At 41.2% G+C, this 19779-nt stretch overlaps 1 protein-coding gene across 4 annotated transcripts in view; it reads right to left on the bottom strand.

Moving 5' to 3' along the window:
• Positions 1-6996: 6996 nt before the first annotated feature.
• LOC134884071 (rho GTPase-activating protein 21-like) overlaps positions 6997-19779 on the bottom strand; it is an 80638-nt gene continuing 67855 nt past the window's right edge. For all 4 annotated transcript variants that reach the window (XM_063912690.1, XM_063912689.1, XM_063912688.1 and 1 more), the window contains 17 exons: positions 18805-18951; positions 18602-18704; positions 18486-18522; positions 18036-18155; positions 17531-17830; positions 16827-16891; positions 16567-16715; positions 16313-16455; positions 16037-16195; positions 15580-15658; positions 15372-15445; positions 14894-14983; positions 14685-14810; positions 14560-14601; positions 13863-13968; positions 11507-11538; positions 6997-9805 (listed from right to left, as the gene is read on the bottom strand). In XM_063912690.1, the coding sequence (XP_063768760.1) occupies positions 8153-9805; positions 11507-11538; positions 13863-13968; positions 14560-14601; positions 14685-14810; positions 14894-14983; positions 15372-15445; positions 15580-15658; positions 16037-16195; positions 16313-16455; positions 16567-16715; positions 16827-16891; positions 17531-17830; positions 18036-18155; positions 18486-18522; positions 18602-18704; positions 18805-18951 (3425 nt within the window). In that variant the 3' untranslated portion in view covers positions 6997-8152. The remainder of the gene's footprint in view (positions 9806-11506; positions 11539-13862; positions 13969-14559; positions 14602-14684; positions 14811-14893; positions 14984-15371; positions 15446-15579; positions 15659-16036; positions 16196-16312; positions 16456-16566; positions 16716-16826; positions 16892-17530; positions 17831-18035; positions 18156-18485; positions 18523-18601; positions 18705-18804; positions 18952-19779) is intronic.

Below are 19779 nucleotides of genomic sequence, written 5' to 3' on the forward strand. Positions count from 1 at the left end.
ACCTTCTTTCACACGTAACTTTGGAAGGTCATTTAGGAAAGGAACACCTGATTTGTTCATTCAAATACACAGCTGATACTTTCTAATCAGTTTTAAACATTGTTTGTCTTAATAACATCTACTTGACCTTAACAGAACTGAGTGCAGCATTATACACCTTTTTTTTTCTTATTTGCATATGCCTACATTTGGATTACATTGCAAATTATCCTGAAACCTGCTCTTTAAAGGGTAATCGAAAATAGTAATCATCCTGTTAATTCATTCATGTAGCGCTTTTATTAACAGAAAGCAATTTCAGTACTTGTCCAACCACGGTATGCAATATGTTACCCCTTTTTATACTGCTGTTTCAACAACTTGTGTAATTCTGAGTGTTAAATCTGACACCAATACAAGAATATAAAGCTTGACAGGCATAGCAGTAAGGGGTCAGCTGATGGTCAATCACAGCATTATCTGGGGAATCGAGTCTCACGTATCAACCCTGCCCTCAACAAAGGGTCCAGGAGGGTCAGTTGTACACCTCTGAGCGAGTTAGTCTTCTATTGCAGTTAACCCCTGTCAGTCAGCTGTCAATCTGAACTCAGCGAGTCCTCCGAGACCTTCTCTTCCTCCACCGCAGAGAAGAGAAGGTCCTGGCAGACGGTCGCCAGAAGCCTGATGGAGACATCAGCTAATCTATTTTCAGGACCATTCAGTTATTTCACTTTGAATTGAATCACAGTTTTTTTCTGTGTGCTTCTAAAAGACTGTCAGCAGCAGATAGGATACTGTTCAGCCCCCAGTTTGCATCAAAATGCAAATACGTTCAATCCAATAACAATCATGTTCCGGTGGTGAGCTCCTGTTGACACCTTCATTAGCTCTTTGTTCTCTCCTCCTCTTCCTCACCCCTTTCTTACAGAGGTATGTTGGGGTGCAAATCAATGTCTGAGGTAATTAGCAGGGAAGCCTCCGGTGAACACGATGTGGAGATGTGTCTGATTGCTTCGCTTCTAGAAAGAAACAGTTGATGAAGGACAAAAACACGTCACTATGCAGCAATACTCAACATCTCAAGTCTATTAAGAACGTACATATAAAGTCATGCACACACACTGTTTTTACTTGGTCGGGCTTCGATCTGATGACTTGTTTTTGTATAAAACAAGCTTGTGTGACATTGAAAAGTCATGTCACAAAATTGTTTAATATGATCTATAATTTCACAGTCAACCATGATTTAATATAGCTATATTATACAAGGTTATAAACAGCATATATACCTGCATCTACAATGCATTATATAAATAATTGAATGAATAACAATAAGATTGAGAATATTGTAAATTGTCCTTTAAACGAGATAACAAATGCACAGGTTATGACAATGGAATAATTTAACGTGCACTGTATCTGTATTATAATCATTATTTTACATGTTCCAATGTCTTCCGCCATCAGCCACAAATCTTACACTATTTGTAAAGGTCTCTTTAATCACTATTATATGGGTAATAACACATAATCCATAATACAGTAGAACAGTGGCGGCTGGTGGAGTTTTCTCCAGGGGGGGCTATAACTCCAAAATGTATATAAAAAAAAAAAAGCATGCATACATGTACTAAGGTATCAAACGAGTGTATTTACATAAATGAAAACAACATTATAGATAGATAGAAGTGCAAAGAGAAACAAGTGCGATATATAGAGTATGTACAGTTTATGCAGTTAAGAGTGATTATGTAAAGATAAGGGCAGTATAAAGAGGTGGGAATAATTGGCATAGTATAAACAGATGCAGTATGAACAAATATACAGATGTGCTATATTACTATACAGATGGCCAATATACATATATAATACATATCTATCTATCTCTATCTCTATCTCTCTATCTATCTCTAGATATATCTCTATATCTATATATTTAAATAATATATATCATATATAACATGGACAATACACATACTTTATGACAGAAGGCTGTGACGTCAGCCCCGCCGCCAAATCCAGCTGCATTCAGCTCGGGGCACAGGAGAGGTGCGCCCCAACATCGTGTCTCTTGTATTGAAGAGGAGCTACTGCGCATGTACAACTTTTAACGAGAGTCTATGGGCAAAGATTCCTGCGCCCCAGGGCGGAAATACGTCACCAATCAGACAATGTCAACGAACGAAACAACTTTACTCATTATTAAAAAATATATATACATATATTTCGAAATATTTATATTTTATTATTTCATTTAAAAAAAAAATGTTATGTCTTATTCAAGGAAATGTGGTGAGAGGTGAGTGGTGGGGTGGCGCCCTAGCGCCCTCTATTGGCCAGCCGCCACTGCAGTAGAATAGTTCATAACCAAAGTGTGGAATATTCCATTGTCCACACAATGCTCTATGGCAGTGGCTCAGTCTGTAGGGATTTAACAGCATTCTATTTATTAGTGGTCAAGGAATTTTTCACTGGTTTGTTGTGAATTAACTTGAAATTAAATGAGTTTTTAATGAGGTTGTAATGTCATATGCACATAAGCTAGTGTAGAAATGGCAATGAAAGTCCCGAGCTCCTCCAACAATGCAACGTAGTTATATAAGGTAAGGGTCTACATATACACGTAAATAGAACAAGTGGAGGGAGAGAAAAATATGATGGCACAAACCCTTTGAAAGTAGTTGTTAAATCTTGCATACATACATTTTCTCAATGAGAATATTTTAAATGAATGAAGGTATGAAAAAATAAAGTAAAATAGTTTTAAGTTATCCTTAGTGTTACCCTGAAAAGACCATATGTGTAGACCAAAGTGATGCCTGTTCAAAATCTCAATGCTACATTGCAACAGAAAGAGAATAACAGAGTCCGGAATCTTAGGAGAAGAATCTCAAGTCAATATTCACCGGATCTTCTTTCTAAAACTCCTCCGGTGCGTTCATTTCCTCCTCTCTCTTTTTCTATTTCCCTCCACTGTGAAAGAGCAGTTTCCATTATGCCACAGGTTCACATTTAGGAGATGGGAACAGGCTGGTACCTGCAATTATTCCTGCTCACCCAGCCGTGGGCCTCTAGTGCTGATCAACAGCTGGCTCTCTCTTTCCCTTCACACACACACACACACACACACACACACACACACACACACACACACACACACACACACACACACACACACACACACACACACACACACACACACACACACACACACACAACTGCATCCTATACCTCCTCCTCCGTCAGACACTTTACCCGCCCATTCCTCACATCCGCCTGCCAAGCAGCTTGATTAATAAGGCTACTGCTCACGGCGGAGCAACCATGGACGCAGAGAGGGAAGGCAAGAAGAAAACACACAGAGCTGTACACAGAGAGTGTGAGTATGTGTTATGTAGGATTCATGCACAACAAAACATCTTAGTGACCAGCCATCCTATAAAAACTCTTAGTCAGAGGGGTAATTGTAAAATAATACACTAAATAAATAAAAAAACAAGTCTTCATTTATCTTGATAACCTGTCAGGGCAGCACCTTTTCCCTCTATCTGTGTGCCACAAGTCCAAAACTGTGTGTCAAGAGCAATGGATCACTTCAAACCACAGACCACCCCTTTTTCTCCAAAAATACTGACGAGTAGATGTTGCTCCCCTCACACTATCTTATTCAAAATAAAATAAATGTTAATGCTGCAGAATGACATTTTAGCTTGTTTTAATGTTTTATGAATAGAAACATTTAAAAGTAACCAGTTTTATCTATTTTGTTTTTCCTGTTAAAGGTTTCGCACTACTAAGACTCAACTTGTGATTTATTGTGGGGCATCTGAAACCAATTGGAGGAGATAGTGTCAAATGTGACATGTTATTTCCATTCCTGAAATGAAAGTAACAAGGTAAATAGGCTTATGTAATTTAAGAGTTAGTGGACCAGTTGCATATGGCATGTTCATTTTTGCTATTTCATATTTCATTTTCTTCAAAAATGCACTTTAAGTTCCCTTACGAAAATAATAGTTGCACAGATGTCTCTAACACTAAGTCATTTCCTTAGAATATATCCTTAAATATCTTATTTAATGACTATTTTAAATTGTTAAAGGGCAGTACAATTATTATATTTTACAACGACTACTGAGAGAAACTGTCGCTTAACCTAAAAACAAAGATTTCTTTGGCTGAGTTTTTTACATTTTTACTGAGGAACACACATTTCTTCCTAAAGATAGTTTTTGGACATAAACTGAAAAAGTTATTTGCCAGCAAATAAAAGATTTGGAACAAAACTGAAGAAAACTCTTCTCCTATAAGTTCTCGGAGACAGTGATCTGGATCCGGAGGTATGCTAGTGAAGTGCTTTGTCAAATCAGGTTTGGCTTTCCATCTATTTTAGCAACTGCAGTCATAAGCAATCCTGCAGATCTATGAAACGTATCTCCCTCCTGTCCGCGCCGCTGCTGAGGCAGCACCTGGATTTAAATGACTCGACTGATAGCCACAGAGACTGGAGTCATTCCTAGACTTACCTGGTATGGATGACATGACGTCAGAGGTTGGAAAATTACCATCAGGCCCACTCCACCTCTGCTCTGTATTATAGGATGTTTCTGGCAGCTGTCTGGTAAAAAGTGTCGTGAGGTTTAGCTGTTGACACTTGAACAATATTATCAATATCTTCATATCCATCATCTTATACACCAAAGACACAAGCTGTAGAAGAAGAAGAAGAAGAAGAAGACATACTTTATTAATCCCTTACAGGGAAATTGCTTTCTCTACTCTGTTGTGTTGACACACATTAAACACACAGAGGATATACATGCACAAACACAGAGGAAATACATGCACACACAACCACATGCAGAGGAGAGGTGGCAGAGCAGAGAGGCAGCCAGGAACCCGGCTGCAAGGGAGCAGATAGAGGTTAGGTGCCTTGCTCAAGGGCACCTCGGCAGTGGCCTAGGAGGAGAACTGGCACCTCTCCAGCTACCAGCTCACTCCATATTTTTTTTTTTTTTGGTCCGATCGGGACGTGAACCGGCAACCCTTCGGTCCCAAGACCAAGTCCCTACTTACTGAGCCACTGTAATATTACCATATACATGTTATGAGGTGTGCCAACTGATATAAAATAAGACTTGGTTCTTCAAATGTCCTCCTCTCAAAAGTATACATTTTTTAAAAGTACATTACAAACCTTGGAGCCCTCAGTGCGCCCCACAATTCAGTTTACTAGCCAGTGTGTATAAGCAAATAAGTAATAATACCTTTTTGAATCATTATAATACAGCAAATATATTTAAACTGCAACGGTAATTTGCTTGTTTTTGCCTTAAAACATCATGGCTAAAGCACTGTTTAGTGTGTTGTCAAACTGTAAATGCTTTAGATAAACGTTTCTGGGGTATACGTTTGTAAAAAAAAAATCACAATACCCTTCCTTGTTGATGACGTCAGGAGGAAACAAAAGTTGAGCCACTTGCTCGTGTCAATCAAAATGTTCAAACCCACCCTCTTTACTGCTATTCACAATAAAACAAATCAAATAACATGAATGTTCTTTTTAAGGAATAAATGGTCTCGAATGTTAGCAGCTGAGAGGAACATAAAAGAGAAAATGCTCGGACTTGTGTGGTTCACAAGTAGTTTGTCATGAAAGAAATCACCTTCAGTAAGGAGTCAATGACACTAATTGGAGGAGAGAACCAGCTGCTTGAGCTTCACCTCACAGTACTGGACTATGGAGATACATTCATAAGCTGTATTTTAATGCCATGCTGATCTTCCACGCTGCTCTGATATCCATCACGCCTTAAACAGACATTTTCTAACGCCTTCCTTTATATTTGTTTTACTCAGATTGTTGATGACTTGCTTGGCCTCCGATGGTGTGACCATATTGTGCTATTAGCCGCCTTTGCCCAAAATAAAATAACAAACTTTTCACCCATAACGCAGAAAACAGGCCTTTACAATAGTAAAAAAAAATGAAACAGAAGAGTCAAAACTGAAATAAAATAATAAAGACCTTAAGTGGTGTTTTCTGTCTTTGTATAGGCTTGTATAACTTTCACGGTCATTTAGTTAACCAACAGGTTTCCCATTTCTGTCTCTTTAGAGAATGGCACTGTGGGAATTGTAGTCCTTAATGCAGTGTTGACTACAGCCGCAACGATTAGGTGGCCTTTTTTATAAAACAAAATACTGGCTCTAACAGTAGCTCTTCGAAGGGCTTTAACTTGTAACAGAGTATTCCTACACTCTGGTACTTTTACTCAAGCACAAGATCTGAGTATTCTCCCAACTCTGTCCATATCTCAATATCTCAAGTTCGATTCCTGGTGGACACAGTGTTTGTGAGGTTGTGTGTGTGAATGCATGCACAGCTATTGCTGACATTGTTTCAATAGTGTGTTGTGTACTTTACATTTAATGCAATTTATTTTTACCCACCCTCCCTTTCCCTTTAGAAATGTTTTGCAGTAACAGTGGATTTGAACTGACCTACTTTAATATTTTTTCACAACTACTTAACAACTGAGTACATAAGTATTATTAAATATTCTACTACCTCCACCTCCACCTAATGGATTTTGATGGATATTAATTTAATGTTAATTTTATAATGTATAGTAGAAAGTGCAGTACTTTTTAAAATAATGACAGTATTATACTGTTATAAAAACTACAATACATCTAAATATGTACAGTTCAATTATATTTACATATATTGTAGATTTTATAACAGTATTTTATTCTGTCATTGTTACTTCAAATATATAATATATTTTATATGTATTGAACGATAATGTAATATATATATATATATATATATATATATATATATATATATATATATAAAATAACATTTATATTTTTTATTCTACGTACAGTACTTGTTTGCACATAATCAATGTGACCCACTTAGTAAAGGTAGTATGAGTGTATACATTGTTTTGGGGAAAATGAAAGAAAAATCTTTTCTATGGGGAAAATAAATTGATACAGACACAAGAGTCTAATAAAGATTATTTATTTCCAGTGTTTGTTGAAGGGCATTGCACGCCCATGTTTTGCTGCAAACAGGCAAGATGCTCTCTGATCAGAAAACATTGTTTCATGCAGTCTTAAAGATAACTTTGTTGTTTATTCTCCCAGGTTTTAAGCGCCCATGCATTTTACTGCATACAAGGGGGGGGGTGGGGGTGGGGTTGGAGTTAAACTATAATGAAACACACACTGACAAATGACTTAATGCTCTGCTGTTGATGTGAGTTTAACTAAAAACAGGAAACATCTCACAACAACAAAACACATCTCCGGAATGCCTGTGATTATTGTTTTTTTCCTAAAAAGGTTTTGTCTTTTCAACTGTGGGTAAAAACGCTTTTAAAAAAGGAAAAAAAGAGGCACTTTTTCTTTTTGAGATTAAAAAAAACGTGTAAAAACCGACTTTTTAGACAATAACTGGACAAAGTTTTGAAAAAAAACTACTGCACCAAGCATTACATACTATAGTATCAGCATTTCATTACTGTTTTTCAGTCTTTATTTGATAAAACTATAATAATTCTCCAGTCCATCAAGCTAATATCTGGCTGTTGTGACTGTGCTGTGAAAAAAGAAACTTCCCACAGCACCCAGCTCAGAAAGCAGCCCTCGGTTACATCCACATACTTCAAGTACAGGCAAAAAAAACCACATACATATTGGTTTGAAAATGACAATATTGTCACAAAAACTAGTGTTAGTCCAAAGAGAATAATACAATCTTCATACCGCTTATAATAGGAAGAACTGAACCATGATTCCATTAAGAAAGCATCCTCCTGCATTCAGTTGTAGTCAAGTTGACGCTGTTGCTGTTCACAAGTCCATTTCTTCAACCCTTATCAAAGTGTCATTTTGCGTTGGTAGGGTCCGATCTCGCAGGAGGAAGTCCGAGTTGTGTCCACGTCTGTCCCAGCATGGCCAACAAGTCAGTGGAGTTTCACACATAAACATCTCTTCAGCATTATTCCAGTAACAATCACAGAAGCATATACACAGTATGTACAGTAGATACATAAAGTATACTTTGTAGAAAAAATATTGTGCAGTAACGTTAGCTAAAATACCCACATTTGTACATTTACACATTCATTCACACACCAGAAAGACCACTCTTGCCGTTTCACAGATACTGGTAGAACCGTGAGCGTACGACTTGTGCCCCGGACAGTTTGTGTGGGTGAGCGTCCGCCCCGAGGCTGGCTTTGTTTTTGCCTCCGCTACCGTTCACTTGCTCCCCTGCTAGCGTCTGGGCGCTCGGAGACTCAGAGGGAGGAGGTCTTTCAGAAGCTACATTCTGGGCCTCTGGGTGCTCATCCTCAGGGAGGGCTTTAGGTGCGACCTCGACGCTTGAATCCGAGCCTCGACATCGCTCTCTAGTGATCCAACTCTGGATGGTGAAGTCCTGAGAGGAACATCTGGGCTTGAGGTGGTCCAGAGCGGACAGATCGGCCGTCTGGTCGACCCCGCCCTGCTCCCTCCAGTCGTTGATGACCGCCAGCTCTGCGAAGTCTCTCTGACCGCCCATGGTGTGCCTTCGGCGGATGTTCTTCTTCTTCCCGCGAGCCTCCGTGCCTCGGTTCTTGGCGGTGAACATATCGTCTGCAGATGTGCGTAACCTCAATTTGAGCCGCTCGGTGATTTTTATGTGCCAGGCTGGTTCGGCACGTTCCGACTCGCTGCGTGAGGACGAGCTGAGGCTGCTGGTCGACCGGCCTTTCTTCATCACCTCCAGGACTCGAGAGAGCCGCGTGGAAGACTCAGCCCTGCCCTCGCTACGCTCCCCGCTTCCAGAGACACCCTCCACCGACGACTCACTGTCTGTTTTCTGTCTCAGGGACCACCTTCTGGAGAGGGTGTCGCACTCGATCATCCTGTGCGACGGGAAGAGGCGCCGCGCTTCCATTTTCGGCGCAGTGCTCCCCTCTGCGGCTCCACTTCCTCTTGGTTCACTCTTGTCCAGACTCTGCTCTGGGCAGGGTGTGGACTGACTGCTGCCACCGCCCGGGGCAAACACCGGGAAGTCACTCTCACTGTCCGTCTCCATGGGTCGCCCCTCGCTGATGAGCTCGCTGCGCTCGTCGTCGGCCTCCTCCCCACACTGCAGCTCCGGACTGAGTATGCTGGACTCGGCTCCTGTCAGGAACGTGATGGAAGAAGTGGTGGAGTAGTCTGAGGTGATGGAGCTCACCTCTGCACCGGCGGACGCCCCTTGACTTGCTGCCGGTCCGACACTTGCCCCTGCAGGAAGATCAGGGGACGCTCCGGTCCACTTTTTCGGCCTTGAGCGGGACACAGACACTCCAGAACTTGTGGTGTTCTCATCAAGCTGGGAAAGGGGATCCGACAGGGAGGAGGACTTCCGCTGAGGAGCTGTTTGGTGGACAGAGATCTTTGGGGATGGAGAGCAGGAGGGTGAGGGGTGTCTGGGTGGAGTCTTGTCCTTCAGGAATAAGGAGTTTCTGTGCTCTCTCTTGGCTTTAGGGGTGATCTCCACACTTCGCCCGTTCTCTTTCCTCTCCTCTACAGGTTGCTTTGCGTTGGGTTTTGCGTTGGGGCTAGGACGACTCTCTTTCTGCACCTCGATCTGGAGGCCGTGGTGGTTCGGCTTCTGTCCAGGGACTTCCTTCTTGGTAAAAACAGAATCCTGATCATCATCTGAGCTGCTATGCTGCGGCTTCTCCTTTGACTTCTTTCTTTTGCGGCTGGCTGCAGCAAAGATGGAGGAGACCAGGAGCTCTCGGCTGCACTGGTCCTTCCCTGATCCCCAGGAACCCTGCAGAAAGGAGAGGAACAGTGAGTACTTCTGATGCTGAGAAACACAAAGAGAACCGAAACCCTTGCCTAAAAACCTGTACTCCACCTGCTCCCATGAAGCAACACAAACCAGAGAGATGGACAGAGAGAGGAACATTAATAGGTGTCATTAACAGGAAGCACATTGTTGTTTCCATTCCAGCCTGAATGGAGAAGCAGGAGAAGCAGTAGCACAGCATGAACTGAAGCATCCCCGCGCAAGCCCGAGCTCTGGCATGACTGGTTTGAAAGCTGAAGGAAAGCAGCCACTAAACAGCCGGGCAGTGAAGAAAGGCTTGCTTCTGATAATGACACAATTTCCATGTATTTTTTGTGTCTCTTTATGAACAACTGCACAATCCAGAGCCACATATGTTAAGTTCAATGTGTCATGAAGCAGGAAAGAGGCAGCGGCTCACTGTATGTACAGGCGGCTTTGTCGGATCAGCACAGACGGACAAGATGATTGTTCATTTCAAAGGGAAGATATTTTCTTACTGAGCACTGTGTAAAAAAGCTTTCATATTGTTTTCATACAGCCCGGGAAAAAATGAAGAGACCGCTTCAGCATTATCATTTTCTTTTTAAGTTACAGTATTTATTTTTTATTGTATACTATAAACTACTGACAACATTTCTCGGTGTTGGGATTCAACAGACACTGGAATAGCTGCCATGCATGTAGAGATTGAGATTTAAGAACAATTTGGAGTGGTCTCTTCATTTTTTCCAGAGCTGTATAGCTTTTAGGAATCCATTTCTGCTTGCACCCTGATACTATGTATTTAAATGAAGTGTGGTGCTCACATCATTGAGAAATGACATTTTAAAAAGCTAAACAGAAACACAAGGGCTGGGCCCCACACTAGAGGTGAGGTATATGCTTTTAAGTTATAATTTAGCCAAATCAATCAAATGTAGGTCAATTGTGCTTGATACTTGGAAATGCTTTAAGAAAACTGCTCTCCAGAGGGTTTCAGTTATTTTGTTGGCAGCTCATTCCTTAAAACAGAAGCCTCAGATTGCTTATAATAAGGGGAAATAGTAAGGGTATATTTGAAGCTTGTTATGTAAAGGTGCTGTATATTTAGGAAGTACAATATACGAAAAGCACAATTAGGAGATGTGGGCCATATTCCATTATACTTTTAGAATTTACTGAGGGACGATACAACAGAAAGTAGTTCCAATAAAAAAAACTGTTCTAATGCTAGTTATTTCCCTAAAAGGAGCAATCTGTTGAGTATGTATTTTTTTATAAATAAATGTGTTTGTATCTGTGTTGGACTGTAATATATCCAATTGGAGGTATGCCAAGTTGTTTTGTGAACTATAGCACTATGATCTAAAAAATACAAAGCATGAAAAAGGCTTGTTTTTGTAGAGAGATGTCGCTTCTAACTTCCTAAATGTACTTTTTTACCCAATGTACCACCAAAAGGTTTCAAATGATTATACAACTACGCTGAGCGCATTAGCCAAAACCACCTGCATGAAGCCAAGGCAAAGCACAGGAGGTAAGTCGCTTGTTGTTGTGCGAAACAACTGTTTAAATGTATGGTTTTTTTTATGCTGATCTTGTCTGGTGGTGGAGGCAATCTTTCCTGCTTGTCACCTACCTCCTGTCATCCTACACTACCAGTGACCTGAGAGGGTTAACACAGCACACACACACACTCACCTTTGATTTAGCTGAGTCACTAGTGGGTGAATCTGTGGGTAAAAGAGAGAAAGAGAAAGACATATTAGATGATTTAACAACTAAGATGTTCACATGTACAAAGTGCAACATGGGAAAATGAATCAGGGAGAGAAAAAAAAGTAAAATGTTGATGAGAAGGATCACGTGGGGGGAGGGGGGACACAGCAGACGAGACATGTGGGCACACATGAGCAGACGACAGGCCATGCTTCACACAGGGACAGATGAGCTCTACGTTACACTCAGGTCCACATCTACATGGCGTGTGTTCTTCCCCAACACACCCCGAACATCAACACCAAGCCAAGTAAAGATAGTTCTTCTCTTTCCTGATGTTTTAGTGATACTGAGTGCAACTTTAGCAACGACAAGTACAAGTTGAACAGTGAGGCAGATAATGCTCCATGCAACACAAGGATGGTGATGGATGTGCAGGTGTGTTGTAACACGTATAAATTGATGGAAAAAAATATGAAACCACTACTAAAAGTTGAGTATTGTGCAAAAGTATAAGTTTAGTGCGCTTGCTGTAATAATAACTTACATTTTCACCTGAATAAAACGTGTGTTCCACAGTTTTTAAATGTTGGGTAAACTAGTTATTTAATGTCTACTTGTCGCCATCAAGGTGAAAACCATATCATCCTCCAAAAAGGAAACTCAACAGCTTCATCTGATCTCCCCATGTGTTTTTTTTAAAGGTGTATCCAGGTAGATTTAGCTCAACACTAAATTCTTGAATTTAACTGACAACATCTGGATCATTCCATTTTTATTGGACAACATCCAGGAGCAGTGAGAAGTTCAATTAGCAATGTGATGTTCTCTTTTCATACTTTTATATTTAATAGAGACATACATGTACAGTAAAGAGGTACATTCATCCAGTTAATGAGAAAATAAGAGGAAGTAGTCCCTTTAATTCATATTGCAACTCTCAGAAAGGGAACCGATGGTTTGAACCCAAGCAGCCCTATGAGAAATGTAGATTCTAAAATGTGTAAACCTCTTGATATGACTAAGGGACTATCTGAAAACCAACAGATAAACTATTCAAAACCCTCGATTCGCTGATTTATACGGTGCTTTTCTAGCTGAAAGTGACATGAGCTGCCATGACAACAATGACACAGTGATGACAGAGACGGCAATGGAAGAAACCAAAACACAACAGTGACAATAATAAGTGACAGGGGGGTCACAGAGGGGCTAGCTATATGAAAAGAAGGGGACACTACATGAGAAGAGAGAGTGTCAGCAAGGAAAACCTAAAGTCAGTCCTCACCTGCTCTGTAATCTACTTCATATCATCCTGCTAGCTAAAATTTGTTTGTCTTTGTTTGTGTGACATAGCCGAGCCCCCCTATACACCCCTTTACAATACAGATGATGGCACAATATGCAAGTGCACACTGACTGGAGACGTAGGAACCATACCATGCTATCTCTCCTGTTGGCGAGCTTGCGAGACAGTAAGGAGAGACAGCGGAGAGACAGTGGCACCGGCCTGTGTTAGGTATACTCTGATAGAAAACCAACAAGTACCGTGGAGCCGCTTCCATTCCCCCTTTTTCCTCACGGTTCCTTTCTTTATTGCTTTTTTTGTCTTTCTCTCTTAAAAGAACTGCGGGTTCCTGCAGACTAGGCAGCTACACTGCGGGCAACAATCCTCCTTCTTCCTACAGTTCCAGCTGTCCATCACGGACATTATAGAGTCCATCAGTGTCATCATGGTGTGATAGACTCCTCCCACTTGGCCTGTGTCAAGATCAGTATGTGTGAATGCTGGGAAAGCCTTTAGGACACCCGACAGAGCCTCACTAGAGACAGAGGAATCAGAGGTCGCCTTTCACTGTAAAAAAATCTACTTCTGACGTGGGAAAGAACGTATATGTGCAACAGTAGGCAGGAGAAAGGGAGGGAGAAAACAGCCTGGTTGTGGAGTTGTGCTAAAATGGGTACTAAAGGGATAAGGGGGAATTTAAAAAAAAGGAATCTAAAAAGGTTAAATATCGAGGAAGGGGGACAGATCTCTAAAAAGCAAATGAGGAAGCGTAACAATTTATTGCATCCTTTTAGTGATGCAAGTAAATTGCCCACTGAAACCCACACAGGCATTTGGACTCATGGTTAGCCATAGACATTTCTATCTAATGGCAACCGCCAAAGAGCAAAAGTGGAAGCTTGGCCTAGGGAAGAAGCAGCGTTAGCATCAACATTTGTTACGAGTTAAACACACCGGTCCCTGTTTGACCACAGAGAGCTCAGCAGAGAAAAAAAGGGTAGAGAAAGGTGAACCCACCAAAGAGTCGGTCTGCCAAAGGCAGCACGTTACCTGATACTTCACCCTGCGAGGTGCCCGTACGGCCGATGTTGGTGAGCAGGTGGTCGATGTTGGGGATGGGCTGGGACTCCACCGCACTCTCATAATGGGACACAGTCTGGAAACACAGTGAGGAGCAGACTCACAAGAATGTGGTAGAGATATGCGTAGCCCTAGAAGCTAAACATTACATATTCCATTCATTGAACTATTATGTATATAATATCCTGCTTTATATTTTGATCATTTTGATAGTGTTTACTTGTCTGACAGTTTATAGATTATTTACAAACATTTCGCAGTTTGGGATTAATAAAGTCATTCTTATCTTTATCTTTAAACAAACTGCTTTGATACATCATCTGTGTGTAGAATAAATGTTATTCCAGAAGCCATAAGGACTGTGAACAGCTGTACGGTGCCTTGCGCAAGTGCACCATGGCAGGGCCAAGGATGTGAACTGGGACCTCTGAGTTTCAGGTGTGTTCGGGGACTAAGTCCATGTCCCTCCTGACTGAGCCACTGCCGGACAATGATCCGTTTGATTCTTACATGATCATATTTGAGTTTTTTCTGTATTAATGAATTGTGTTTGCTCATATGTGTAAAATTGCTCCTTTTACGGCTGATTCATGTATTTTAAATTGAATTTGAGTTATCTAAAAAGAGGATAGAAGAAAAAATCTATGGCAGTGAAGCCTGAACCCACCACTGGATCTTCATTTCCTTCTTCAGTGAAAAACCAGTGATACTATAGGAAAGAAAGGAAGCATTACAATAACGTTTTCTCAGTTTTACATGTGAAAATGGGGTTTAAGGTCTGTTAATGCTCACATTCTGAATGAGGGCCTCCACTATCCTGTACTGGTCGGGCATGTGTGTCACCATATGAGTCATGTTGTCCTCTGTGGTGCGCACCAGAGTGGGACCGAACACGATGGCCAGGTTTCTCGGTTCCATCTAACATAGAATAAAACAGTTTTAATGAAGAACATTTCACTTTCACAACATAATTAATATATATGTATGAGATATTTATCTACCTTATTCTTCTCTGAGTTGTCAGCCACTGTTTTGAGATGAGCTGAGAGGAACTTGAGGGTCTCGTAATGATGATCGGGCAACTCATGAAGCTAGTTAAAGAAGCAGAGACAGACGACACAAAACTCAATTTTCCTTCATTTTTTAAACTATTTTATGTAAGCTTTACTCCAAATGCATATGAAACAAGTAAATAAAAAGAAAAATGGCCGTGGAAAAAATTGAAAGACCACTTCAGCGTTATCATTTTGTTTTATTATTTATAGACGTGTCTTTGAGTCAAATGATTTTTTAACTCAAACTCGATTTAAAAAAAATGGTATATTCTATAAACTACTGACAATTTTTCTCTGTGTTGAAATTCAACAATCACTGGAATGGCTGCCATACATGTAGAGATAAAGAACAACTTGGAGTGGTCTCTTAATTTTTTCCGGAGCGTATAATACATAAACAGTACCAAATTAATTGTCAACTCACCAGCCTCTTGAGCACTTTGAGTCTCTCAACAGGATCTATTGTTCTGTTGGCTTCTATAAAATCTGCGTACCTATCTGCACACAGAAATGAACAAATAAGTCAAAGGCAGAAGGGGAAATTTATCCGCAGATGTACTGCTGTGTAGCTCTCATATATGACCACTAGGTGGCATGCACATCCTTGGTAAAAAAAAAAAGAAGCAACTTACCATTGGTGAATAATGGCTCTGGAAGTTTACGGAAGAAGGACTTTAGTAAACTGCTGATCACATTGAGGTCCCTCCATTTCTGTGAAACATTAGAGTCGGATAAGATGTTAGATGCAAGATGATTGAAGAATAGACCCCGCTGAGGTCCCAGTTCACCTCCTAGGCCCTGCTGTGGTGCCCTTGAGCAAGGCACCGGACACCTCCAATCCCCCCTCCCCATTGCTCCCCGGGCGCTGCACAATAGCTGCCCACTGCTCCTAGTACTAGGATGGGTTAAATGCAGAGGACTAATTTCACTGTGTGTGCTCTGCTGTGTGCATGTATGTGACAAATAAAGAGGGTTTCATCCTCCGATTCTATCTATCTATTTCTATCAGTTGCAGACACATTACTGTCGAATGTGAAACTCCAAGGTGAGTTTAATTAAAGCAACAGAGATCGATACAGCGCCACTCACATCATCCTGGATATCGATATCGTTCATGCCCTTGTTATTGAGCTCCTCCTGCATGTTGGAGATGGCTGCGTTGTTTCCTGGCACTCTGTATATGCCTGTGTACTCCAACCCCCGGTCCTCCACCAGCTTACAACACACCTCCACGATCAGGGGCACAAACTACAATGCAGAGACATTTTAAAAAAAAAGTCTTTACCTCATTGGATATGCAGCAAGGAGACGGGAAATGCAGAACAGTAACAAACAAATTGAAGTGCCTAAACATAGATTGCAGACCTTGTTGTTCAGTGCAGGAGGACAATCGTCCAGCCTCACTCCAAACGTGACTCCTGGAGACGGTTTCTTCTCAAAAGGTTTCCTCATCAGACCCGGGATGCTCTTCCTCCATGTCCCTTTGTCCTTGGGAGGGCTTGTGTCATCTGAGTGTATCACACAGTATGACATTTATACCATTCTTACTTTTAAATATAACTGGCTTGGATGGAGAACATTTTCCCTTGCAGCAGACATCAAATTGTCTCTTTTCCTACCTTTGTGCATGTTCTTTCTCTCCTGCTCAGCTTTGGGTGTGATTGGGCTTGTTGCTTTGGTGTCTCCCTTCCCCCCCAGCAGTGTGTGTCTGATGCTTAATGATTGGCGCGAGGGTTTGGGCGATGGCTCTGTCTTGCTGCCTGTCGGGCTGGGAACATGAACACAAAATGAGCTTTCCCAATTAGAACTAAGTCATCCAGCACTGTGTGTCTCCTGAGTTTGAGGACAGCCCTTCTTTCCCTCTATGTGAACTTCTTACCTCATCAAGGTGTTGTACTCCTTGATCTTCCTGCTGATGAGGTCATGGCTGGTGAAGAGTGCGTTCTATAAAAAGACGAATAAGAAAGAAGGTGATGAGCAAATCTGACACAAGACATAATAATGTGATGGTTAATGCTTGTGAGCATCAGTTCCTCCCCTTTCCAACATGCCTGCCAGCATCAGTTGACACAGGTATGACCGTGGATATTCATAATATGCGCAGTGTTAAAGAGAGCGTAAAGATGGGTTTTGCAGGAGGTGTGTGATTTTTTTCCCATGAGAATAACACTTTTTCTTTCAAGAGGGAACCATTTGGGATATAGTAATATGCTCAAAATAAATGTCCTACTGAAGCAAAGTGGGTCATGATTTAAAATGGGACGAGGCCAAGGTGTCCACCATTGTAGGGCAATAGGACACTTATACAGTGGGTGGTGTCACAACACAGGATTTTAGACATGGACCTTTACCCTTAGTAAATTATCAACCAATTACATTTATTTTCAGTTGATTTCAGCATGTTACAACTATAAAAATAAACTTTAATTACAATACTTCACTCAGATAAAAGGATTATCATAACTGTTTCCCCCTGTGAAGACTCAAACAGCTGGTCTTACATTTTATTTGTACCTTGTTTTGCTTTTAAATTGCTCTTATATGCAACTTTAATCTGCTGTGTGTGTGGTTCTCCCCTCTCACCTCCTCATCCAGGTTGCTGTTCTCCTGTATGACTCTGATCCAGGCCAACATGTCCTCCCGGTCCTCGGCCTGGAACAGGTACTCACAGTCGGACGTGGTCAGCCGCAGCACGTTCTTACGCTTGGTGTCGCTGTACGAGATGTCGATCAGGCAGGCCTTGATGCTGATTGGCAGGGGCTCGTCCACTGTTTGGCAGTTGGCATGAGCCTGCCCTTCCTTTTTGTCTTTGTACAGGCAGAGGTAGGGGCCTCTCAACACGGCATACATCTGTTTCCAGAGACGCATACCTCCTCCGACACGCTGCAGAAATAGGTCAGGAAAAGGAGACAAAACAGTGGAGGCAATTAAACTGGTGGCATCATACAAGGAGGTCAAACTTGTGTAATAATTGGGACAACAGTACAGAAAATAAAAAAGTCAGACAGTAGGACTCATTGATGGTGTGCTTTCTGTCTCCGAGTGTGAGTAATATGATGCATTGTATTAAAACAGAGACGGTCCACACCTTGCCCTTATCTATGTTCAGCTGCTTGAAATGCATAAAACCCTCCTTGGTGGCGTCACAGAAGACGTCTGATGAAGAGTCCCTCCTTGAACCGGAATCTTCGGATGACCTGTCCAACGCCTGGGATGGATGAGAAAATAATTCAAGCCGAGACAACATACGAAAGTGTTTTGTTGAATAAATACAAATATGGAGGGAATTTTTTAATTAAGGAATGGCAGTTAAATTGTCCATTCTATATTTAGGTTGATTCCACAGTAAATACACAGAAATAAAATTAGAATGGATCAATTACCAGCATTGCCTTGTTTCCATAACATATTCACATTTCAATGTTAGAAGTTTTATCTTTAGGGTGTGAACTACAGAGCAGATAGAGTACAAATAAACCTCTCATATGGTAGGTGTGCACAGCTGCTAGATAGATTTTAAAAAAGGGACTGAACTCACCTTCCTAAGATTTTTTAGACCAGGTATCAAGCCCCTCCTAAATGGAAGAGAAGAGTTATTTAAAGATGTTTTTTTCCAAAATCAAGCCGTTATTCATATTTGTGGGTATAACTTACCCTTTGCTTTCTTCCCGGTAGTTATCCAGGCCTTCATCATATGACTTGGACCGCTCTGTTTTAGTACCAGAATCTGACTCAATGATTGTGAGACGTAGAGAATCTATTAAAAGGACGAGTAGGAAATGATTATTTGTAACTGTTCCCAATGTATTCTTGCATTTCAATAATTTACTGATTTCGCTGCTTTGACATGAACATACCTTGGTCATGTGACAGCTGGCGTCGAATGAAAGGGGAGGGAGCGATGGGGCTGGGGGGGATGGTGGTGATGTTGGGCGTTCCGGATATAACAGCAGATGCAGGAATGTGTGCACTGTCCTGGTCAGTACTGGGACTAGATGGTTCATCTGAGGACAGGAGGAGAAGAATTTAGGTACAGCATGAAGAAAGCTCACTCAATGATTTTGCTGAAAAAAAGCTATACAATAAGAAACATCAATTCTGTAATTCTCAAAGCACAAGTGTAAATGAAAATGTCCCCTCTGTGGGACGAATAAAAGGAATGCTTTATGCTGCATTTCATCTATTAAGGGGTGTGAGCTAAATTCGTCTTTTTCGGGACGCATGTGACAGTAATATTACGGTAGATTGAAGTAAACATAATTTTAATTTAATTTAAGAGTAGCTTATCCTATTTTCCAAAGTCAACGAGGACATAGCCCTGTCATTCCACCAGTTTATTGGCTCCCGTCGAAACGCGCTTATTATGTTTATTTTGATGCGAGCCAACAAACCATTGGAATGGGTGAATGTTGCTCTCCTTGATTTTGTAAAATGTCAAATGCTTTCTTTACCCATTAACGTTCCGAAGCCATCGACGCTTCAATAGAAAGCTAACTAGTTTGCTAGCTCGTTAGATTGGCTAAACTCTTACATATCTTTGTCATAAATTCAGCTGCAATGTTTTGAATAAAGTCATCTAAAAACATAGTCTAACTAATCGCTGCAATCTCTACCTGAATAAACATTGCATCAGACAGCAATAAAACGGTATGATCATGGCGCATGCATGGGCCGAAAGTAAGGCAGACAGAGGTGCAGTCAGCTAGTAGATTGGTGTCTCTGTTCTGATAAGCTGGAACACACCTTTCCTTTAAACACACACACAGGCACTCAGCTAACATTACATCACAGACACAGCCGTGTCTGATATGTAATATCAGCAAGATGGCAAG

The sequence above is a fragment of the Eleginops maclovinus genome, chromosome 21 (assembly GCF_036324505.1).
Source record: "Eleginops maclovinus isolate JMC-PN-2008 ecotype Puerto Natales chromosome 21, JC_Emac_rtc_rv5, whole genome shotgun sequence".
NCBI classification, from domain to species: Eukaryota; Metazoa; Chordata; class Actinopteri; order Perciformes; family Eleginopidae; genus Eleginops; species Eleginops maclovinus.